This window comes from Ziziphus jujuba, chromosome 12, assembly GCF_031755915.1.
Source record: "Ziziphus jujuba cultivar Dongzao chromosome 12, ASM3175591v1".
Classification (NCBI taxonomy): domain Eukaryota; kingdom Viridiplantae; phylum Streptophyta; class Magnoliopsida; order Rosales; family Rhamnaceae; genus Ziziphus; species Ziziphus jujuba.
The window spans coordinates 13,439,456-13,465,220 of record NC_083390.1 but is presented as its reverse complement, the minus strand read 5'-3'; the positions used below and the strand labels follow the sequence as shown (position 1 = coordinate 13,465,220).

General features: G+C 33.1%; 1 protein-coding gene across 3 annotated transcripts; it reads right to left on the bottom strand.

Annotated features, from left to right (window-relative positions):
• Positions 1–216: 216 nt before the first annotated feature.
• LOC125418648 (agamous-like MADS-box protein AGL30) lies at positions 217–6,492 on the bottom strand. 3 transcript variants are annotated; one of them, XM_016039573.4, is made up of 13 exons: positions 6,161–6,492; positions 6,029–6,077; positions 5,396–5,651; positions 4,192–4,251; positions 4,074–4,092; positions 3,866–3,930; positions 3,743–3,755; positions 3,591–3,652; positions 3,403–3,499; positions 2,436–2,483; positions 2,222–2,349; positions 1,404–1,749; positions 217–636 (listed from the first exon to the last, which is right to left on the bottom strand). In XM_016039573.4, exons 3-13 carry the CDS (start codon positions 5,578–5,580, stop codon positions 625–627), a joined length of 1,035 nt encoding a protein of 344 aa, XP_015895059.1. In that variant the 5' UTR covers positions 5,581–5,651; positions 6,029–6,077; positions 6,161–6,492; the 3' UTR covers positions 217–624. The 3 variants fall into 3 exon arrangements, with proteins under 3 accessions (XP_015895059.1, XP_015895057.1, XP_015895058.1); XM_016039571.4 differs by having other exon boundaries at positions 6,029–6,492; XM_016039572.4 differs by lacking the exon at positions 6,029–6,077.
• Positions 6,493–25,765: the final 19,273 nt, after the last annotated feature.

Genomic DNA, 25,765 nt, shown 5'->3' with positions numbered 1-25,765 from the left:
ATTTACCCTTGATTTTTCAGTTAGTGATGGCAAATTTGACAGTGGCAAGGGACTATCCTCTGAGGTTCCACCTTCCAACTACATGCTTTTCTGAAATGTCCCCGAATGATTTCTCCTTTAGTAGACAAAATAATAGGAACGATTCAACTTTCTGGCCGGCAAAGAATTTATCATCCACGGTTTATACGGACGACAGATGCATAAAAATATACACAATTTTCATACATATAAGGAATCTTGTATTACTATATTTTTATATGTACTTTTATTATTTACAGCTCAGGTCACTGTGAAGGGGCAAGGGCAGGCAGCTTTGATAGATTGCCACAACCAACCTGGACACCCAGAATTTGAGTAAAGGAGCAAAAAGTCTCAGCAGAACCTATATTTTATATGTAATTGACACTAAATTTAACATCCAAGACTGGTGCCTCATTCAACGGAGTCAGCACCACTCTGGTCGGGATTGTATCAGGGCAGTTATGTTGTACTATACACCACTCATTAATGAATTTTATATTGACACGACAAATATGACCACTCCAAAGAAATAAAGGGCCAGCCAAACAAATAATCAAATTTCTCCAGCAACTCCAATGGATGATTTAGAAGAAGGCCTGTGGCTCAGTTTGGTTGCTGCAAAATGCAAAAAGGATTTCTTATAAAAAATAGGAAGGCAATTCTATAAGAAATGACAGCAGTCCCCTAAGGTAACAGTCATGCTTACGGACACTATTAAAAGAACAGCTAAACAGAATAGAAAAATCAATTGAATTTCTCATTTCATTCACAAAGAATTTTTTAGAATAAGAAAAAGTAGCCATATAAAAACTCACTTGAGTTCATCTGCACTCGTGACTATAATTCATACTGAATGATGCTATTCATACTGAATGACGCTATACAGTCGATGTAAAAGGAAACGCCAGAAGTCAAGTTGACTTTTGGATATCATTCTTGGTTTCAAGGAAACCTTTATGTGGTTCTCAACAACCACAATTATGCAATCAAAGAAGAATTTAAAGCACACTGTAGTAAGCACTTAATTAGAAGAATTATGTTTCTAAAAATTACCTAGACAAAATGACTGAAAACCTTTGACCCAATCGTTAACAATCATGTCAAAATTGCATATTTAACCCATAAATAAGTTTTCCTTAACATAGGCTAGCAATCTGCAGAACCAACCAAGCAAAACCTGCCATAAAATCTTCTCTGTTTCTCTCTTTCTCTCTCATGCAAACATACAAATATACACAGATTTAGATCTTAATATACTCACATATACGACAGCAATAATTCAACAAGAGGGCACAGATAATTCATATGTGAAACCGTGAAAACCTTTTATTAAGAAAAAAGAAACCATAAGCGCCTTAAAAATATAAAAGGGACAAACTGACCTGGGGATATAAATGGTCGTCAAACATAGAAACAGCACAAGGCCCAGATGTAGAAGCCCAACTATGCTGGGCAGTCTCGTATCCATGTCTAGGAACTTCATAGTTTCCATTGACATGATAATCGACAGTATTTTCTTGTTGATTCATCTCTGCTGAAGGTTGAAATCTCGCATCACTGAGCACATTAAGATTGTATGGCAGATAAGAAAATTGACCACCAAGTTGTAGCCTCATTGGTGCAGGTATTCCATTTTCTTGTCCAGAATTAGAAATCTCAGAATTTTTACTGGTGCCAAAGTAGCCAGAATAACTCCCAAATGAGGAACTTGCAGAGCACTCCACATCCCTAAAGAAAAAAACATCATCAGTCCACCAAGCTTAAAACTTTAATGAATTGAGTCATTAAAACATCTAAAACACTTGTCTACGATAATTTTTTGTTAAGTTCTCAACAATTTTAACAAACTTGAGTTATTAGGATTTCACCCATCTGTGTATATCAAAGCTACCACCATGATTAAAACTCCACCTAGTGTAGATACATGCAATAACTAGAAACAAATATGAACCTTTACATGAGTAAAATTACAAAAAACTTGGACTTTGATGAAGTGCTAAGTTATTATCTATTTCAAATGCTCAAACAGTTAAGAAGTGGATTCGATTATGCATATCAATCTGAAACAAGTAGAAGAGAACATTACAATATAAGAGTTCTTTAGTCATCTTTTCATTATATACAAATAATTGGAGAGAATAAATTGAAATATAATTTAAATGAGAAAATAACATCATTCCTCTTCAAAATAAATACTAACCTAGGGGGAAGCAAGCTTGCTTCCTCAGGTAAAACCATATGTTGATTGTCACTATTAGGTATCCATGACAGAGGCTGGAGCTGCTGCTCAGCACCCATTTTGAAAGGTATATGCAACCCATTTTGAAACTGCAAGATTGGACTAATATAGATTACAACCTCTTAACAAGCCAAAGAACCATAAAGATGCCGTCCTTAAAACCACTATTTTTTACCTGGCCAGTGCATTCCAATGGCATAAGTTGCTGCTTTTGTAAACTTTCCTGCAAAGGAAAACAGAAAAGAAAGATGCAGTGGAATTGCAAGTTTCATGCAAGAATAGTCTTCCTAGAAACTATATGGGCACATCAAGAAGGGAATTAACTTAAATGTGTTCTCCTACTTCTGTATGTTAAACACATTTATTCTTTATTTTTGCAGCCACTGGCTGTATTTATGCACATAAAAATTCTTAAGTTGTGCATACTGTTTATACCAAGTAAACCTTTCTATAATCCCTAAACTTCTTTTACCCAACAGGAGGCAAAAGCTCCCATGTGGAACCTTTCTCCTTCTGCAGCTGGCCTGAACCCTATGTTGCTTGGACTCTGGTGCAGGTGTCGGATATGGATACTTATTTAGGAGTCAATTACCTTATTTTCTAAAATCTTGGATATGATACAGCTTAAAAGGATCCGAAATTTTGAAACCGATATGTCTTTTAAACATAAAATATTTTAGAAATTCATATACTAATAATGTTATCTTCAACTTTGAGAAAAAGCTGTATCCTGTTTTATAAAGGATCTGAGATGGATCCCATACTAGCATCTGTGTTGTATCATGTCGACATGGATACTTCCTCCATTTTGGAGACTCCAAGCAACAAAGGTTGAACCCAAGACCTCCCCCTTTATTCACAGAGGGCATTTCTGCTAGGCCGCCAGGGCCAGTTTTCTGTTTCTTCAACTTTTTAAAGCATTTATAATCTAACTGAGATACCAAATTATTTGTGCAACTCCATCAGCATGTTTCAGAATATATATGACACTTTACAATACCCAAACTCAAAAACATATATCCAAATGGGATGCTAAAACTACACACAGCCGACCAAAACATTTGATGTGTGTGATCCTATGATTGAACAGGGTGCATCATAAGCTCTTCGAATCAGACCAAAATTAGCTATAAGATATGCACCTTGTGTCTTCGAATTTGGTCAAGTGATTGCCTTAGTGAATTTTCCATTAACACCAACTCTTCTACATTATTGATCTCATCAAGGTTAGTCCAACAGCTGCATATATTAAAATATATATAAATTCAGTACACAATTGCAAATAAAACCATAAAAATAAAAATAAAAATAAATGATCCAAGGATTTAACCTGAGTCTTTTATGTATATTCGAAAGCTGAGCTCGTAATAAACCAGATTGATTAGACAAGTCCTGGCAAAAACATAGAACAAAGTTTCATTACCAAGAGTTACAAAATAATAGATAACTTAGGAAATTTAGAAGAAAGGCTTTCAAGCATACCTCTGATTGAGAACTGAGAGAAAAAAAATAAAAAAATAAAAAATTTAATTAATTGCATACTCTGACAAATATAATCAATCTATAAGTTGTGCTCAAATTATTAACTGGCAAAGCCTCACATACCTGATACCCAAAAATGCATCAATATTTACATCATGATCCAACTTCTTAAAGGTTTTTTTCAGTGCCTAAACTCTCAAAGAGAAAACCAGAAAGAAAAAGAATTATGGAACATGTAGAGTTATTATAATACATATCTAACTCAATAAAAAGCAACGAATAAATATATATCACTGGTAGGCATGGAATGGGTTGTAAAAGACAGACTTACTTCGAGACTTTCCAATTTCCTGTTTCGATACAATAAAAACAATTCTGTCATGTGTACTTTCAACTTAAATACATGAAGGAAAATAACATGATTTTTGAATTGATAAGTAAGCTTCTACCTTTTTGCCCTTTCTTGTGGAGTGAGCTGAGCAAACTTTGCAATAACCTCTTCAATGCTACTAAACTCAGCCAAAAAGTGGAGGAAAATGAAAGGAAATCAGTGCACCATCAACAACAACAAAATCAAATAAGAATAATTTACATTTATTATGAGTAAATGCAAAATCCTTCAGCGTTTCCATTTTCACTTGTAAACACTAATAAAGGCCTGGTGAGTCGCTATCTTTCGTTCGTTGGCCGGATGCTTCAGTCCTGTTTCACTTTATCCTCTGATGGAGGAAGATTCCTATTACTCACGAGATGGCATGAGCTTGTTCGGAGGTTAATGTCGGCAAATCAGGACTGGGAATTGTCAATCTTGGTCCTTTAGTGAAAGCTAATTCACAGTGTACACCAATGGTACTACCTTGCCTCAATTAGGCAAAAATAAGTAGGCCTTAATCTTTTAAAAGTATTGTCAACAGCAATAGAAAATGGTACCAAATCCCACATAATTTCCCATGTAGATCTTTTCCAATAGAAAAATCCGTTTTTTTTTTTTTTTTTTTTTTTTTTTTTTGGGGGGGAAAAGATCTGGACTCCTTTTAATGTGTTCTTGTTTTATGCATTTCTTTCGTTAGATGGAGAAGCACCTATAGAACTTCCAAACCTCATATTCTCAAATGTTCAAACCTTCAATTATTCCATTTATTTATTTGTATCATGTGATCATGCAACTCCATCATCACTTTAAATTACAAGTTTTGTTCTGTCCCATAAATTTTAAAAATTTTACTAGTTATTAATATACTATTCACTGCATCCTTCGTATCAATTTGTTCAGTCTTAACTTTTACTTTTACTTGTTAAAGGAAGAGAATAGATAATTAACCTGCTGTAGCTGAATGAACAAAAAGTATTACACAGATCTGCGAACATATTACTGACACGGTTTTTGCCACTATTTACTCCGACAATTAATTCAAATTACCCACCCATATTAAAAAATTAAAAAAAAAATCTGCAAATTTGTAACGGAATTCCAATGACCAATTTGATAGATGTTATCCTTCATCTATTCTATAAGAAAAACTTAAATTTGATGCATCGTGTCAATTGGGAAAGCTAATCAACTGCTTTAAATCAACAAACAATATCAACAATTTGTCGATGAAGATATTTAGAAAATGAAAATATAAATAAATAAATAAATATGGAGCACACCTGCGTTTTCCGCTGCATAAAGAAGGCTTGCCAGTGGGTGAAAACATGAGAAGGATAATATCAATATCACACAGAATAGATAACTCGTTAGCCTTTTTCATGATGCCATGCTTCCTTTTGGCATAGGTAGCTTGACGCCCATTTGTATTTTCCAACCTCTTTATCTTTAGCTTTACCCTTCCCATCCTGCCTCCTTATACCACAAACTTTAATCTTGAAAACTTCCTTTCTTTGAAGGTGCCAACTATGCGAAGGCCTAGAAAAGAAAGAAGAAAACCAGATATAATTAAAAATAAACAATTCAGCAAAGCGTTTAAAATAAAGAGTGAACCAAAAATTCACTCTTCTTTGGCTATGAGAACTTGGGACTCTTGTAAATCGTATAACCCACGATGTAAACAATCAAAATTGATAAAAACCCATATAAAAAAAAATTAAAAAAAAATGATAACAATTAGATAAAAATAAAAATAAATAAAATAAAAAACAGCTATATGAATCGCTAATCGAATCAAACAAATACCCAGTTCGAGAATCAAAGAGCTTTTAAAAAAACCGAAAACAAAAGTACAAAAATTTGAATGAAGGTAAAAAAAATAAAAAATAAAAAAAATAAAAAAAAAAAGAACGTACCCAGATGGAGAAATCAAGAAAAGAATTGAAACAGCATAATCCAAACGTTCTGAAATTTTGGGACGACACAGCTTTTGTGATTCAAGAGGCACAAAGACATAGAGAGAAGGTGTAGGGTGTGTGTGAGCTTACATATAGCTTTACATTACACGACCGGGTGAGCACCAAAATCGGTCATAGAAGCAAGCGAGAGAATCGGGAGCGTCAGAAATCCCCAAAACCAACCAAACCAACTCTTTCAATTTGTGCCTTTCGCCCCTACCTCCAATTACATTCTTGATGATTATTTAAAAAACCAAAATAAAAAATGAAAATAAGAAACTAAATGAAAAATAAAAATAAAAATTTGAAATTTCAATACAAAGCATGGAGAGAGAAGGTTTTGGTTTCTTAATATCGCTGCAATATCGGCGGGTTTTGTTTTTGGTACGAAAGATTTTCTGGAAGTTCTTTTTTGTCCATTGTGTACACGTCATTTCCATATCAACTCGAGAAGTCTTGTTACATCTAAACATTTCAAATGTTAACATGTATTAAGGTACATGCACAACTAAATTAAAAATTGTTTTTGAACGATTTGATATGAGAAAATTAGTTCGAGCTATTAATTAATTATCTATATATATTATTTTTAATTTTGATTTTTAAGAAAAAAAATATATAATGTTTTATTTTTAGAAAGCTTTTAAAAATAAATTCATTTTATTTTATCAACTTCATATTCATTATATACATACTATTTAAAAATAGTTTTTTTAAAAATACTATTTATATGTTCATATTGTTTATATTATATATTTATTTTCACAGTTTATATTCTTATTGAAAATGCATTTACAAGTTCTCTAAGGTTGTAACCAAAAAGAAAAACTCTCTATGCCTCGATGAAGTAACATAAATTAGTGTTAATTAAATTCAAAATATTTTCCAGAAGCAAGAAAAAAAAAATCACATTTTGCTACCATGTTCCATTGCCCATTCTATTCTATAAAGTATATATATATATATATATATATATATAGAGAGAGAGAGAGAGTTGTTAGTTTTATGGTGGATAGGATATCTTACATGCAATAATACATATAATATTGGTAATTCAATCAATAAATTACATGTGACGAAGTTTAAAATAAGATGATGTTATTATTGCTATGATAATGGTTTACGCTACAAGAATTTAAAGACAACATATAAACATATGCATATATAAAAATAATCGGTCACCTATCAAAACACCTTAATGAATTTTTTATTAAAATCTACTTTATCGGTCCTGGTGTAAAACCTATCCCTAGAAAACACTTAAAATATGAAGTTTTTGAGCAATTTTTTATTTTTAAGTTTTAACCAAGTTTTGACTTTTAAATGGGATTACGTTTGATTTTTTCTTTTTCTTTTAGAGATGAAATTTGATTTAACTCTTATATTAAGCATAGAACTCATCAATATGAGTTTGTGAACATGTAGAATACAAAAATCAGAATTACGATTTGAAAGTTACGAAAAAAAATACGTTATTGACTCTTTCATAATTGTTAGATGCAAAAATTAAGTTAGATTGGGTCATCTTTTTCCCCTCCATACCTTGAATATAAACAACCACGGCTATCCCTATCTAAAATTTTCTATCTCTCAATATAGAACTTCAAAATCTCATAACTTATTTTATCGACCTCTATTTGCTTTATCATTTATGGCATTGGAAAGCCTGCATAATAAGGAACATTTTCCAACTAAAATATAACTGGATAGTTGCCAAAATCTCACTGAAAAGTTTATGGATTCTATTTTTTGATCTCCACAATTTGGACACTTTTTGTGATAGAAAAAGGTCATTTCCACATGTTCTTGACCTCATGAGTTTGGCATTCTCCAAGCATAAAAGTATCTCCATTTTTTCCAACAACAAAATAAAATTTCAACAACACTTTATCATTGATTTTTCAGCAACCTACGACCACTGTTAGTTCCATTTGAAGGTAGTTTCTTACATTACATCTTTCAATCTATGTTTAGAGCAAATTTTTGCTAAGTTTTGACAAAATTGAATTATGAGGATTTTGGGTCAAACAAGGTTGACTGATTTTGGTCACTACGGTGGTTTTTAATGACTTAACTTGGCCATTTTAGATTTGAAGTATTTCCTAGATACTTTGAAAGATTTAATTGATTGGAATTATGAAAATGATGGATAACTTCAATTTTGAGATTTATGGGTTTTGGATAATTTGATGAAATTACATTGTTAAATACTTGACATTAGGATTTTTGAGCTTATGAGAGTGAATTAAGAAGTTTAGAATGTAGTTGTGGAGTTGTATATCTTTTTTACAGACCAATTTATTAGCTTGGTACTATTTTAAGAATTTACAGCAATATTGAAAGTAATCCTATAATGAATCAGATTTGAGCTAAAATATGTAATTGAAAAATCATTTTTCAACTAATTTGAGATATATATTCATGGATTAGATGTTTATGCTATACTTTTTTCCCAATATACGCCTTTCAATGATTTTATATATATTTGAATTTAACAGCTATGATATTGTGCATTTATATATATTTTCATCCCTTACTACAATCACATATTTCATGAGGTAGGATGATGAGATCTAAGTCCATGACATCTTTGGTACGCCAAGGGTAGCATGGTAGTTCCCCCTTCCCTCAATAGTTTGTGACTAGGATGCTAGATATAGTCGTATGATAGATTTGATATGTGGTATGGTACATAAGGGATTGTATATTTTGGATTACTGATATAATGTTTTTTTAAGATATTTTGGATTTTAGTTATAGTGTTCATTTAGGATATTTTAGATCATAGATAAAATGTTTATTTATAATCATGGTCACTTATAAAAATCAAAGTTTTATTTTATTAAGAGATTATAGTATTTACCAATTGTTAGAATAAAATCCAACACCAAAAGTCTTTGATTGTGTTAGTGTGCCACCTTCTAAATTGAAGGAAATAGAGAAAATAATAATAATAACAATTACAAAAATAAAATAAAATTAGACGATTGTATTTAATTATAGAGAACAAACAATTAAGAAAGTTCTAATACCTTAATAATTGAAGGACTCTAATCAACTAAAAATAAATAAATAAGAATGTCAATAATAATAACAATAATACTAATAATAATAATTAAAGTCAATAAAACTGGTGGCCTAAGGACTAGCATAAAATTAAATGGCTAAAATTAAAATGATAGGTGGTCTAAGGCCCAACACTAAATAAAAATTAAATAATAAATGGCTAGAAAGCCTTTTCTATATTGAAAACTAGAATTGAAGATGAGAAAAGCTTTTAGTATGAAGAGATGTACTATAAAATTTGAGGTGTGCTTCCATGAGCAAATGAGACTTCAATATATAGGAAAAGAAACCACTCACAAATCTCTTACTTTTTTGATGTGGAATAATTGAAAAACTTATAGTTCAAAAATCCAATTGATTTCCTTTCTCCTTATCCATGTGGGATACTTTTCCTTATGCTTCCTTATTATCTTAGATCGAAAATATTGGTACAAACACCAATATTATTATAATTTTTCTTATGAGATATGTGATTTACTTGGGTTCTAAAAATTACTTAGGTTTTCAAAATAATTTTCCAAAATGGAGGACTTTTTGAAAGAATGATTGTGGAGCCTTGAGAGAAATGATGTAATTAAATACATTTATTTTTCAAATATGTAAATTATTTACTCACTAAGCTTGTTTCATAGTTTTATGTTTTCAAATGTCCTTTTAAAACTCAGTTGAGAAGTTACATACATCTCATCCAGACATCTATGTTGTTCATATATTATTTTACTATTAATATATTGTTCTTTTCCTTTAACTCTGATGAAATTATGTATTCTTTCTTTCGTTAATTCTGATGTATAAATTATATAGAGTACTTTCAACACATTTGCATTTGTTCATTTGTACTACTTAAACTACTTTAGTGGATTGACCCATGTATGCAAAACTCTTTTGTTGTCTATGTTGGTTATGAAATTATTATAGTTGCTATTGTTATTAAGAAATATCTCAAAAGTGTTTTCTTCCATATAAACTATTTATTTTGGGTAATATATGATTTTATGGAGAAGGTTTTGTCAAGGATTCAGTAAAGATTATGGTTGGATTGTCCTTAGGGGAGACCACTTTAGGTGTCTAGAAAGATCCCAGAAGCAGTCCTATCACTTTGAAACTCTTTAAAGGCTAAGACTTAAGATGCATTTGGGGTTTATATGAGTTATAATATAATTTACTTTGTTCTCTTAGGAATTTAGAATTTCATTAAACTCATTTAAAACCTTATATATATATTTTTAAATCCCAATCTTTGAATAGTTCCAAGGTTGACAAAGAGAGTTCTGATGGAAAATCCATCAGGATGTCCTAATGAAAAATTGATTTTATATATACTACCAAAATTACCAATTATATATATATATATATTTTTTTTTTCAATGTAATTATTTGAGAATGCCAACTAAATGGGATGAGGGAAGAGGCAAGTATTAGAAAGAATTTTCGATCATATAAAATTACAGGTGGAAGGATGGCTGAATTGTTATATGATATAGCCAGTAAAGATATTTTAATTAAATTTGTTGCTCGAACCAACCAACTTATTCAATGTCACTATTAAATTTCCTATTGAATTATGTAAGGATATTTCATCTAACATAAATTAGTTTTGGTAGTTTATTGAAAATGAACAATGTGATATATCTAGGTGAAGAAATATGAGGTTTATCGATTTTGAAGTTTTTAATAAAGTTATGCTTGCTTAAAAACCATGCTTCCAAGCAAGCATTGGGATTGGAGCTGGCGTTATAGGCAAGATTTTTTAAAGGTACATATTTTTGGACAACATGCTTCATGGCAGCTACAATTTTTGTCACACCCTATGTCCACGACCAGCTCCACTAGTATGACCTTGTCCTCCTTGGACTTAACCCGCATAAGTTTATTTTGGCTCGAGTTCTATTGACTTACCAAGAAGGCCTCATACTAGTGTATCCTTTTTTGTCTTGCATTCTTTAGGGTTTACAAATCTTACAATCCACTTACCTTAAGGTTTAGTAAACCTTGCTGGCACACTTTCCATCGAGTTAAGACTTTAATATATTGTAAGACTTGTGAGCCTTATAGGATGTAAGGTAAGAAGAAGCATGGACAATTAACAATCCTACATTGCTCGAGAAGGAGTTGATGAAGTGGTGTATAAGTATGGGCATTTCTCTTACTAGTATGAGGCCTTTTGGGCAATCCTGTGAGGCTTTGGCTAAAACAAACCATACGGGTTGGGACTAAAATGAACAATATCATAATAATTTAGCTATTTTGTGGACATAAGTTATGACAATTCTAAAGAAAGCTTCTTTTAATTGGCAAAGCATTTTTTTCAAGGAAATTAGATTATTAAGCAGTATTATTATTGGAAGGTGGATGATGGGCACCATATTTTGATTTGGAAAGATAAATGAGAATCGAGTGAGGGTATTTTAGTGCAATATAATAATGAGAAATGGAATTGTTTTGAGCTTATCAACCCCTATCTATTAAACAGTGAGCTTTTCCAATAGTGCTAATGGATAAGATACTGCAAATTCCAATTAATTTATGTGCAGGGCTAATAAATGTCTATGGTCATGTGCTAGTGAAAAGGTCACTTTATGGTGCATTCTTGTTATCACAAATGAATGGATGTAATGAATGGTGTGAATCGTGCATAAGTAGCACAACAACAAATCATAATAATTTTTTTGGAAGAAAATTTACGGAATGAAGGCTTACCCAAAAATTCATTCTTTCAAATGCAGATTGGTGCATGATATTCTTCCTATGAAGGCTATTTTAAAGTTTATGATGATGAGGATCATCATGGAGCACTCAAAGATGGAGTCCTGAGCCATTGGAGTTGCCAACTGGACCAATTACTAAAGCTCGTGCCAAAAGGTTTAAAGAAGCATTGAATAGTCTTATCCGGGAGGTGCTTATCAATCAAGAATGCAAGAGTTTTGCTAAGGAAGAATCAAAATTAGCAACAATATTAAGCATTGAAGGTTGCGGATATGAAAGCTTGAGGGAAAATAATGTTAGGGGCAATTTGGTAATTTCTCAATAGTATGATGACATGGTACTTTGATGACATGGCATCTTTGGACATGTGGCATTTAAATGGCCGTCCAACATGGCTTGAAAAGAAAGAAATAAGCTTGTTTCCCTTTTAGGCTAATTAGGTGTCTTACTTGATCACCAAGTTACTTAATCATTAAGTTTTATTATTTTCGTCTTATTTTGATTTTATGTTTTTAATTATTATTGGTTGGAAAATTAACTAGTTTCATAATCTTAAGTTATTATGTAATTAATCACTTTCCTAAACTATAAAAAAAATTAACCAGTCAAATTTAAATTAGAAAATAAGTTAGAATTTAGGGTTTTGAGTTTAAGAAGGTATTTTGGATGAATTGTTTATTATTTTTCATGTATTTTAGCCTATAAAAAGGCTTCAACTTCATTAATGCAATAACTTTTGATCTTTAGCAAAATTTAATACTTGTGAGAGTTAAATTTTTTGGTTCTCTAACAACTATCCTTTGAACTTTTATAACTTGAGAATTAAAGTTCAATTCTTAACTTATCAATAGGTAATTCCGCAATCCTTTTGTGGTGTCATTCATTCTATAAGAACCTGAATCAATTAGATGATTATGCTTTAGTTTGTATGAATTTAGGTTGGATTGCTTAGGCTTGTATCAGTTTAGGTGTGTTCTTAGGGAAGATACCTGGAATACACGCATTATGAGTTTGGAATAGCCAAATAGATGATTTCTTGGTGAATGCAGGCTTTACTAGAAGTGAAAATGAGTCAACTTTCTACATCAAAGCAAGTCCAATTAAAGATAAAATGATAATCTATTTGTATGTTATGAGGATATGACTAGGAGCACCTTAAGATGGAATTGAGAGCTACTTCAAATCTCTACGGGACCAATAACCAGAGCTAGAGTAAAGTAGTTTAAAAAAGCACTAAATGGTTTAACCCAAGAGGTGCTCACATCTCAAGGAAGCAAGTTTGTTACTGAAGATGAACCAACATTGGTCCATATAATTGGGATAGAGGATGCCACCATGAAAGAGAGCTTAACATATGGAATCCTATAACATGGTGACGTGGCAAGTTTTGATGACATGGATAGTGATGTGACATCATATGGTGAAATGGTACTTTTGCCACGTGGAGGGTGATATACGCCTACATGGCATTCAACTACGCCTGGCCGAATCTTATAGTTAGGACACATTAAATTTCTATTTATGTTTTGATTGGATTTTGGCATGTTGCCTATTTTACTTTTCTAATTTAGTTTTATTAGGTTTTTAAATTACTTTCCTATTTTTGTTAGAGTTGACTAGTTAAGGAATTAAAAGCCCTTCAATTTAGGAAACTAGGAGACAAATTAGGTTTCATAAACCTAATCAAATTAGGTTTCCTAAGCATAACTAAATTAGGTTTCCTAAACTTAATCAAATTAGGTATCCTCAACTTAACCAAATTAGATTTCGTAAACCTAACCAAATTAGGTTTTCTAAACCTAAATTTCGGCCATATTAGTTTAGGAAATTTTTGTAATTTATTTTGCTATTTAAAGGCACATAAGTCATGAATAAAGGCATATTACAATTTTGATTAAAAAGTGAGAGTGATTCTCTTGGTTGTCTAAGAACTAGATCAAACTTTTCAAACTTTGTTTGTGGAGTTCAAATTTAACTTATCAATAGGTTATTTAGCACCCTATTATGGTGTCTTCACCATATCAAGGTTCTTACCTCAAAATAGGTAAAGGGTCGAGGTCTTCCATTGATAACTTGTAGTTAGACGGTCCAAATCAATCCTTGTTACGAGTTTAAAGGCAAGTCATTATAGGTTCATATCAGTTCGGTATCAGAGCTAGTTTCTAATTACAAGTTTGATCTAACTATTTTTTCCTTTTGTTTCATTGTTTTTCTTGGTTTTTTCGATTTTAGGTTAGAAATTGCATATTTGCTTTCTTTGGTTGTTCTTGTGGTTTGTGGCATTGAATTATTAAGATTTTAAGAGAAAACAGCTAGTGAAATTTTTTTTCCTTGACTTGAGGAGCACCAAAAACAAACCAAAATCAATACCCAAAAAACGGTTTGGTGATTATTCATTCCACTTTGCAAATCTCGTTTCAATTTGTTCTTATATTCTAGTTTCTTTTGTTTGTGCCAAATTTCTTGTTGAAAATCAAATCTATCATTGTTGCCTTTTTCTTGTTATTTTTCGTTCTATTTGTCTTCTTAGCTTTATTTTCATGACTGTTTGGGGTCTATTTGGATTGTTACATGCTAGTTTGATTTAATTTGAAATTAGTTTGCAAAGAACCAAATAGAATTACTAGAGTGGTAAAAGGTAAGAGAGGTGAGAATTATAGAGGGTAAAAGTCGAACTATAACTAGAGTACAAACACTAGTGAATTGAGATCTTGAATTTGAGTGAAACATTTGAGGGAGTGTTGTGAGGTTCTTTGCTTTTTTACTAATAAGTTTTGTAGGAAATCATGTCATAAGACAAAAACAAAGAAAGCATGGAAGGAATTCCAGCTGTGGCTAATCCAAAGTTATACATCCAAGCTTTGGTGGGAGAACTCCAAAGGGCATTACGGTTGAGTTGGGCAGATCCATGATAGGTTGGATAGGATGGAATCATCAATCCAAATGCCGCAGCAATGACCACCACAAAGGCTCACTCATGGTCGTGGAAGAGGAAGAAATTCTCCAAGAGGGGAAGATTTAGAGCGAGTGAGAGATGACTATGAGGAAGAAGAAGAAGACATTGGCTTGGGTACCAATCAATTCCGTGGAAGACAGATTAGACAGAGGCAATGATATGGAGGAATTAAGATGAAAATACCATCATTCTAAGGTAAAAGTGATTCATAAGCTTATCTTGAGTGGGAGAAGAAGATTGAGATGGTATTTGATTGTCAGAACTATTCGGAGGCTAAAAATGTTAAATCAGTCACTTTTGAATTCACGGACTATGCTATTGGATGGTGGGACAAAAAGACACTTTCTAGGAGGCGAGCGGATCAAAGACCTATAGATACATGGGAGGAGATGAAGACTTTGATGAGAAAGCATTTCGTACCTAGCCATTACTATAGGAGCATTTTTCAGAAGCTATAAAGCTTGTCTCAAGGAAATAAGAGTGTGGAGGATTGTTATAAGGAGATGGAAATCTTTATGATAAGGGCTAATGTTAAGGAGGATAGGGAGGCTACTATGGCATGTTTCTTAGCTGGTTTGAATAGGAAAATAGAAAATCAGGTCAATTTGCATCATTATGTGGAGATGGTCCATTCCAAATATTGGAGACACTTAATGATAACGCTTACAAATTAGATCTTCCAGGTGAGTATAATGTAAGTGCTACCTTTAATGTTGTTGATTTATCTCTTTTTTGTACAAGTGATGATTTGAGGACAAATCCTTTTCAAGAGGAGAGGAATGATGAGGATATGACTAGGAGCACTTCAAATCTCTAAGGGACCAATAACCAAAGCTAGCCCAAAGCAGTTTAAAGAGGCATTAAATGGTTTATTCTATGAGTTGTTCACATATCAAGGAAGCAAGTTCATTACTAAAGATGAACCAACATTGATCCATATGATTGGGATGGAGGATGCCACCATGAAAAAGAGCCTAATGTATGGAATTATGCAACATGGTGATGTGGCAAGTTTTGATGACATGGATGGTGACAGTGCATTTTTTCCATGTGGAGGGTGATATGCTACTACATGGCATTCAACTAAGCTTGGCCGAATCTTATAGTTAGGACACATTAAATTTCTATTTATGTTTTGATTAGATTTTGGCATGTTGCCTATTTTACTTTTCTAACTTAGTTTTATTAGGTTTTTAAATTACTTTCCTATTTTTGTTAAAGTTAACTGGTCAAGGAATAAAAAGCCATTTAAATTAGTCAACTAGGAGCCAAATTAGGTTTCCTAATCCTAAATTTCATCCATATTAGTTTAGGAAAGCTTTGTAATTTATTTTTCCTATTTAAAGGCACATAAGTCATGAATAAAGGCATATTGCAATTTTGATTAAAAAGTGAGAGTGATTCTCTTGGTTGTCTAAGAACTAGATCGAACTTTTCAAAATTTTTTTGTGTAGTTCAAATTTGACTTATCAATATATTATTCCGCACCTGATTGTGGTGTCTTCCCCATACCAAGGTTCTTACCTCAAATATAGGTAAAAGATCGAGATTTTCCACTGATAACTTGTAGTTAGACGACCCAAATCAATCTTTGTTACGGGTTTAGTGTCAAGTCACTCTAGGTTCATATCAATATGTTAACAATTTTCTCATAATAGTTGCAATGCATATGTTATAAAAGATTTCAAGGAAAAGATGAAGCATACATTTAACATTTTTGGATCTTAGATTAGTGTCAAGTCAAGAGCATGTTTTTATGTTTTTTTTCACAAACAATTTGTTATAAGTGAGCTATGAAGCTTGTTTTTAAGTGTAATTAACTGCATTGTTTGTAACAAAAGAAAGCTTGTATATTTGTTTTAGAACAAGGTTAATGTCAATTAGGAGAGAAGCTTAAGCTATTTGACCTACTTCATTTGCCTGTGATAAGCTTGTGACATGGCATGCACTGATTGGACCTTCACATTGACCAAATACCACAAGGCAAATGTCAAGCTTGGGGAGGGCTACTAGAACTTTAAAAAAGCTATGAGAGAAACGAAAACGGCAATGTGCAATTGGATCATTACATAAGCTTGCTTTCACACTAGGGCAATTGCTTCAAATTGAAGCATTTATCTCTCATTTGTTGTCTTGATTGGTTGTATTTTTTATGTTTACACTCTTCTACTTGTTGTAATATATTAATATGTTTTTGTAAAAAAAAAAAAAAGAAAAGAAAAAAAACCGAGCCTCTTTGGTTAACTTTTTGTGTACAAAAATTCATGAACAAATAGCAAGAATACCATAACCTATCTGATGAGGACATGACTAGGAGCATCTTAAGATAGAGTCGAGAGCCACTTCAAATATCTATGGGACCAATAACCAGGGCAAGAGCAAAGAGGTTTAAAGAAGCACTAAATGATTTAATCCAAATGGTGTTCACATCTCAAGGAAGCAGGTTCATTTCTGAAGACGAATCAAAATTGGTCTATATGATAGGAATGGTGGATGCCAACATGAAAGAGAGCTTAAAGTAAGGAATCCTACAACATGGTGAAATGGCAAGTTTTGATGACATGGATGGTGACATGGCATTTATGGTGATATGGCACTTTTGTCACATTAGGTTTTCTAAACCTAAGCACATTAGATTTCCTAAACCTAATTTTTCGTCCCTCATTAGTTTTAGCAAATTTAGGAAAGCTTAATAATTTATTTTGCCTATTTAAAGGCACAAAAGTCATGAATAAAAATCAAATTACAATTTTGATTAAAGGTGAGAGTGGTTCTCTGGGTTCTTTGAGAACTATATCAAACTTTTCAAACTTTGCTTGTGGAGTTCAAAACTGACTTATCAATAGGTTATTTCACATCCTATTATGGCATCTTTAGCATACCAAGGTTCTTACCTCAAATATAGATAAAAGGTCGAGGTCTTCCATTGATAATTTGTAATTAGATGGTCCAATTCAATATTTGTTATGGGTTTAGAGGCAAAGTCGCTCTAGGTTCGTATCACTATTGATGGTTAAAAAAAGTGCAAATCCGAGACCAAAAATACTAAAAACCTTAATTCATAACCAACACAAAATCTTTTCAAATTCATCTTTCGAACAAATCTTGCCTATTTTCATCTTTTATTGCCATGCCAAGTTCAATGAGATTGTAAATTATTGCCATAGCTTTGGAGAGAATATTCCTTAGCACAAGTTAGTGAGCAAGATTTTTAACTATCTTTTAGGAAGAGACAAATCTAAAGTGACTGCCATAAAAAAAAAAGCAAGGAAATTAATAAAATGAAGCTTGAACTTTTTCCAATTTAAAAATAGGAAAAGTTTGGCCTTGAAAATAATTAGTGAGGATTTGTTGATTTAGATGATGATGGCCTTGGCATGGACAAGGAAAATATGACTCCTTTTATAAAGAAGTTCATAAAATTTATGAGAAATAGGAAAATAATTTAATTTCTTGAAGTAGTGAAAAATAAAGGAAACAATCTTTAGAAAGAAAGAATTAGGACTATGTCATAGCTATGAATGTTAGATAAGGTCATATAGCTAATGAGTGTCCACTAAAGAAGAAGAATAAGTATAGAAAGGAAAAGGGAAAATGAAAATTTTGAATACATCTTGTTCTAATTTAGAGGAAGACTCAGATAACTCAAGTTGATTTAGGTAATGATGGACTTGACATGGATAAGGAAGATATGACTCTTTCTATAAAGAAGTTCATGAAATTTGTGAGAAACATAAAGGAATTTCTTTAAGTAGTGAAAAAGGAAGGAAGTGGTCTTTAAGAACGAAAGCAGTACTATGAACATCAGAGATATGGTCATATAGCCTCTGAGTGTCCACAAAATAAGAAGACCAAGTATAGAAAGGAAAAGGAAAAAGCAAGATCATGAACATAACTTGTTCAAATTTAGAGGAAGACTTATATAGCTCAAGTGACAATAGGTCCTAGTAAGTGAACTTCATGGCATTTATGGCTTCTCATAGTTCTAGCCATCGTAGGTCTTAGTTAGTTTCTTCTCACAAGGTTGGTTCAAATGATGACTTACTTTGAAAGTATAAGAGCCATGGATGAGATGATCTGATACAAACCTATGACAACCTGCTCCTAAACCCGTATTATATTAGCCCGGATCTCAATTAAGTTCAAGTTCTAATGGAATGGACCTCAACCCTTAACCAACCTATGATTAGCAACCTTGGTATAATGTAGACGCCACAATAGAGGATGGAAAACCTATTGATAAGTCAAGCTAAAACAACCAATTCTCTAATGGTGTTTTAGGTGTTCTCAAAGAACAAAGAGATAATAAATCTCACAAGTATTTTCTTAATCAAATCAAAGTTGTATTCTTATTGAAAAATCAGCCTTTAAATAGGCTTTGAAAGAAACAAAATAAACCCTAAAAACCCTAGGAAAAACCGGCCACACAATGAAGAGTTCTAGCTTGACCGAATCTTTCCTTTTCCTAATCTAATTAATTAATTCCCTTATTTTCAATTAGGAATTAATTAATTTACAAACAAAATAATAAAATAAAAACTTTCCTAAACTTATTTGTCCCGCAAATAAATAAAAACCCAAAAAGAAAAGTCAAATGTAAATCAGAAAACGAGTTGACTAGTTTGACAATTAAGCTGACTTATGTCTGATGTTCGAGCTAACTTATGTCTGCCTGATGTCCAAGCTAACTTATGTCTGTCCGAGATAACTTATATCTATCCGAGCTAACTGGCATCTGTCCTAGTTAACTTATGTCTGTCCGAGCTAACTGATGTCTGTCCGAGCTAAGTTACGTCCGGTGTCCGAAGTCCGAGGTCAGATGTCCGAGACATGGGTGTTCGATATAAAATGTCCGATGTATGGGTGTCCGATGTATTAGCCTACACCACTTGGATACTTAAAACAGGTCTTTTATCTTCAGGTATGGACAAGCCCTTTTGAGAATGAATTACTTTCTGGATAAAGGCAGCAAGGTTGTCCTTAAACCTCTTAGCTTGAGCCCTAGTGATCGGTCCAGTCTTCATCCGTATCGGATTAGTACCCCAGTGAGTTGTCGGTGGTGCGAGCTCGGGCGGGTTCGCATCATTCCCCTCCTCTTGAAAAGGATTTATTCTCAAATCGAAGTCATCACCTGCAGCAAAAGAAGATAAATCAGCAACATTAAAGGTGGCACTAACACTATACTCACCCGGTAAATCAAGTTTGTAGGCATTGTCGTTTATCCTCTCCAAAACTTGAAAAGGTCCATCGCCCCTCGGCATGAGTTTGGATTTCCTTTGTTCAGGAAACCTTTCTTTCCTTAAATGCAGCCACACCCAATCTCCTGGTTCAAACACCATTGATTTTCGACCTTGATTAGCCAACTTTACATATTGCTCGGTCCTCCTCTCAATATTTGCTCGTGTCTTCTCATGAATCTGCTTTAAAAAAATCAGTTTTTTGTTTTCCATCTAGATTAGCATGCTCACTTAAAGGTAAAGGTGTTAAATCTAATGGAGTCAAAGGATTAAAACCATAAACAATTTCAAATGGAGTAAATTTAGTTACTGAATGTAAAGACCTATTATATGCAAATTCAACATGTGGCGAACATTCTTTCCAAGTTCTTAAATTTCTACTAATTAATGCTCTCAACAATGCAGACAAGGTTCTATTTACTACTTCAGTTTGTCCATCAGTTTGTGGATGGCAAGTAGTTGAAAATAAAAGCTTAGTACCTAATTTAGCCCACAAACTTTTCCAAAAATAGCTTAAGAACTTAGCATCCCTATCCGAAACAATAGTTCTTGACATTCCATGCAATCTCACAATTTCCTTGAAAAATAAATTAGCAATATTGGATGCATCATCAGTTTTGTTACATGCAATAAAATGTGCCATCTTAGAAAACCTATCCACTACAACAAATATTGAATCCTTACCTATCCTTGACCTAGGCAATCCAAGAATAAAATCCATAGACAAATCTACCTAAGGATAGGTAGGAATTGGCAAAGGCTTATACAATCCATGCGGCTTCAATGTTGATTTTGTTTTTCGGCACTTCAAAAGTCTTTCACAAATTCTCTCAACATCTCTCCTCATGTTAGGCCAATAAAAATGTTCTTGTAGCAAGGATAAAATTTTTAAAACACCAAAATGACCCATTAAACCACCCCCATGTCCTTCCCGAACCAATAATTCCCTAATACTACAATTAGGCACACAAAGTTTGTTTTCCTTAAACATATAATCCTCAAATATGTAAAATTTATTAAATCCATGTTTCAAACAGGTTTTAAAAATTTCTCCAAAGTCACTATCATGATCATAAAGTTCTTTCAATTGTTCAAATCCAAGCAATCTAGCATCTAAGGTAGAAAAGAGTACATACCTTCGGGATAATGCATCGGCAACCACATTTTCCTTACCTTTTTTGTAGCGGATCACATATGGAAAGGTTTCAATAAATTCAATCCACTTGGCATGCCTTCAGTTAAGCTTTCCTTGACCCTTGATATGCTTCAAAGATTCATGATCCGTATGAATCACAAACTCCTTTGGCATGAAATAATGCTGCCACGTCTCCAAAGCCTTCACCAAAGCATATATCTCCTTATCATAAGTCGGGTAGTTTAGGGCAGCTCCATTTAATTTTTCACTAAAGTAGGCTATGGGTCTTCCTTCTCGCATTAAGACAGCTCCAATACCTACACCCAAAGCATCACACTCAATTTCAAAAGTCTTAGAAAAATTTGGCAAAACTAACAAAGGTGCATTATGCAATTTTTCTTTCAACAAATTAAAAGATTTTTCTTGTACTTCCCCCCATTTGAAACCAACATTCTTCTTGACAACTTCATTCAATGGTGCTGCTATGGTACTAAAATCCTTGTGATACGAACCTAGGACGACCTGCTCCTAAACCCGTAGTATATTAGCCCAGATCTTAATTAAGTTCAAGTTCTAATGGAATGGACCTCAACCCCTAACCAACCTGTGGTTAGAAACCTTGGTATAATGTAGAGTAAATCACTTACCTTTTTTTACAGCTCCTTTGTTTCTTTGGGATTGCTCTTATAAGCTGGTCTATTTGGTATGGCAGCCCCCCGAACAAAGTCAATTTGATGTTCTATCCCTCGAATAGGTGGTACTCCACTTGGAATCTCATTTGGGAAGGCATCTCCAAATTCCTTCAAAAGAGAAATCATTAAACTTGGCAATTCAAGTTCTTCAAAGTTAGTTTGATCATTAAAATAACTTTCTTTATCAATCATGACCAGCAAAGGTTTCTTACACTCAATAACCTTATTAATATCTCCTAAACTCAAATAAAAGTTGCTACTTAACCTTTCTTTTCTTTCTTTTTCTTTTTTCCCTTTGGATTGGCGCAAACCTTCAGATTTCTCTTCCTTCTCCAAGCTCTTGAGTTTGCCACTTTCTTTCCCCTCTCCTTTGGTTTTTCCTTGATCTTTCCACTCAATATGAGTCTTAGAAACCTTACCTTGATCAGCAACCTCATTCTTACCTTCTTGAAAGGATGGTGAAGCCATTGGTGCCATTGTTGCATTCGTAATTGGTCTTTGTAAACCTCTTTAGGAGATAATGGTTCCAGCTTGACCTTCTTCCCTTTAAACCTGAAAATAATTCTATTTTCTCGACCAAAATGAGTAGCATCTTTATCAATTTGCCATGGCCTACCTAATAGTATATGTCCAGCAATCATGGGTACAATATCACATAAAACTACATCCTCATATCTACCTATATTAAATTTTACTTTGGCTTGTTTGTTTACTTTCATCTCACCACTATCATTAAGCCATTGTAATCTATATGGTTCAGGATGTTTTATTGTTTTTAAGCCCAGTTTATCAACTACAAGGTTACTTATTACATTGGTACAACTCCCACTATCTACAATCATGCTACAAATTTTACCTTGTATTTCACAACGAGTGTGGAAGATGTTCTCTCGTTGAATTTGTTCTTCATCCTTGTAAACAACAAGTACCCTCCTTGAGACCAAATTTAGCTCAACATTTGATGTGTTTAATGGTTCGGCCTCATCATCAAGTCCTTCATCTTCTTGTTTGATTTCAGCCTCACTAGCCTCACTTTCGGATTCCACCCTTCCATTACCCTTAATTACCATTATCCTTATATTCGGGCATTGGCTGGCTATATGTCCTCTTCCTTGGCACTTGAAACAAAATAAATTCTCTTGACTTTTGAGGTTTAGGTTCAGATTTTACCTCACCTTTAATGGCTTGGGCAGATTAGGTTTTAAATTCTCTTGTCGGCCGGTTGGTAGTTTCTTCACCAAGTTTTGGCTTCAGCTTGCTTTCATAGGTGGAATTGTTTTTCCAGCCACTTGAACTTGTCCTTCCACTGCTAGAAATTCCTCCAAACCGTGTGCTAACACCCCTCCTCTTGAATTGGTTCTCAAGCTTAATTGCTACATGCAACATCTCCTCCAATTCTAAGTATTGTTGTAATTCAAGTTGGTTGACAATGTCATGGTTTAACTCTCCAAGAAATCTCGCCATTGTTGCCTTCCTATCCTCCCTCATGCTTAACCTCATTATGAGCATCTCCATCTCTTTGTAATAATCCTCCACGGACCTAGTTCCTTGAGATAAAGATTGAAGCCTTTGATGCAACAACCTATGGTAATGGGATGGCACAAATCGTTTCCTTATGGCTCCTTTCATTTGACGCCATGTCGAGATTAAATCATCACAACTCTCCTTCGGGTATTTTTCTCCCACCATTGGAGTGCATAATGTCCAAACTCCATTGCTGCCAACTTCACCTTCTTACATTACGAATAGTTGTGGTAGTAAAAAATCATCTCCATTTTTTCTTCTCACTCCAAATAAGCTTCGAGATCACTTTTACCCATAAAAGGTGGGATGTTAACCTTGATATTTCCCAAATCATCATCTGTATCTTCCCTCCTATATCTTCCATGGCCAGCTTTATCTTGGACAGCAAAAGTTTCGTCCATACCTTCCTCAAAGTCTCCACCGAAATTCTCCTCCTCAAATTCCTCTCTCGATTTCTCACGGCCTCCTCGTCCTCGACCTCGACCTTCATGGAAATCTTGCCTATTTCTTGTGTTCAAAAATCCTTGGGAAACTTCTAGCCTTCCCATCCTTTGATTCATGTACTCAACTTGAGCACTCACCCGCTGTAATTGTTCCAAAACAGCTTTCAATTCCGTTTGCTCACCAATCCCGGTAGCTTGTGGATCACCATGAAATCCTACGGACTCTTCTTCATTAATTCTCAGTGGCGTGTCTCCTCTTCTTATTCTAGAATCTGCCATGTTAGTAAAATACTGCAAAAATAAAATAAATCCTCACAATATTCACTCCCTCACGTGTTTCGCTCAAACAAGGTCTCGACACTCATGTTTGCACACTAGTTTCGCCTTTTTTACCCTCTTTTAAGCTCTCACACTCTTGCCTTTTTTCCACTCAATGAATTATCTCAAAGTTATAATTAAAACACCCACAAAACAGCAATTAGATCACAAGTATGTTTTAATTAAACCTATCAACAAAACAATAGCAAAAAGTAGGCAATACCGAAAGAATCCAACAAATCCTAATTTTTCGGCTTTCTAGACAAGAAAAAACAAAATAATGGGAAAACGTTGTAATTTTTGAAAACTGCACCAGATGGTAATAGATTATGAGTTCAAGAATAAAATTCTAGAAAAAGAAATTCAAATACAAACAAGAATCAAAGAGAACAAAAATATAGAAAAGTGTTGGTTGTTGTTCTTGTAATTCAAGTTTTGTATCAATTCCTTTAACTAATTTTAATCCAAATAATCCAAGCATCCAAAATCCAGTTAGCCAGCAGCAAAGATAATTCCGCAGCAACTCAAATATTGAATAAATAATCAAAAAAACCAGCAGCTCCAACAAATTTCCAACAAATAGATCAAACTCCAACAAACCGAAATATTTTTCTCTTTTTTTTTTTTTTTTTATTCGGCTTTACCTCTTCTTTTTTTCTTTTTTTCACTCACAGAATATAAACAACTGCAGTAGCAAGAATAATTACCAATGTTACAATTCCAACTCCAAAACAAACACCAAACCCGTGACCTCCAAATAAACACAAATATGCAGTGTTTGTTTTTTTTTTTTAAATGTTGCCGCAAACTCTTTTTTTTTTTTTTTTTGAATATATGAATGCAAATATTTAGACTAAAACAGCAAAGAAAAATCAACAAAAACCAAAATCAACAACAACAATGATGAAAAACAACCAACAAACTAGGATATAAAAATACGATAAAACTAGGAAATCCTAATTCAACTAGGAATGAATTTGTTTTTTTTAATGTTTTTTAAGATGCAGAATGTGTATGGGATGGATGCAGCCTTAACCTAATGCTAAAATTGCAGAATAACACAAAAAAATAAAACAAATAAAGATAGATCAAACCTGAACAAAATTTAGCTCTGATACCAAATGATACGAATCTAGTACGACCTGCTCCTAAACCCGTATTATATTAGCCCAGATCTCAATTAAGTTCAAGTTCTAATGGAATAGACCTCAACCCCTAACCAACCTATGGTTAGAAACCTTAGTATAATGTAGACGCCACAATAGGGGATGGAAAACCTATTGATAAGTCAAGTTAAAACAGCCAATTCTCTAATGGTGTTTTAGGTGTTCTCAAAGAACAAAGAGATAATTAATCTCACAAGTATTTTCTTAATCAAATCAAAGTTGTATTCTTATTAAAAATAAGCCTTTAATAGGATTTGAAAGAAACAAAATAAACCTTAAAAACCCTAGGAAAAACCGGCCACACATTGAAGAGTTCTCGCTTGACCGAATTCTTCATTTTCCTAATCTAATTAATTAATTCCCTTATTTTCAATTAGGAATTAATTAATTTACAAACAAAATAATAAAATAAAAACTTTCCTAAACTTATTTGTCCAGTAAATAAATAAAAA

What these genes read in the sequence shown, in the direction of transcription:
- LOC125418648 (XM_016039571.4), bottom strand. Translation starts at nt 5,580, where the DNA reads ATGGGAAGGGTAAAGCTAAAGATAAAGAGGTTGGAAAATACAAATGGG. An exon ending in TTATGCAGCGGAAAACGCAG is followed by an intron (nt 4,252 to 5,395) that starts GTGTGCTCCATA and finishes GGCTGAGTTTAG; the next exon opens with TAGCATTGAAGAGGTTATTG. An exon ending in CATTGGAATGCACTGGCCAG is followed by an intron (nt 2,350 to 2,435) that starts GTAAAAAATAGT and finishes CCAATCTTGCAG; the next exon opens with TTTCAAAATGGGTTGCATAT.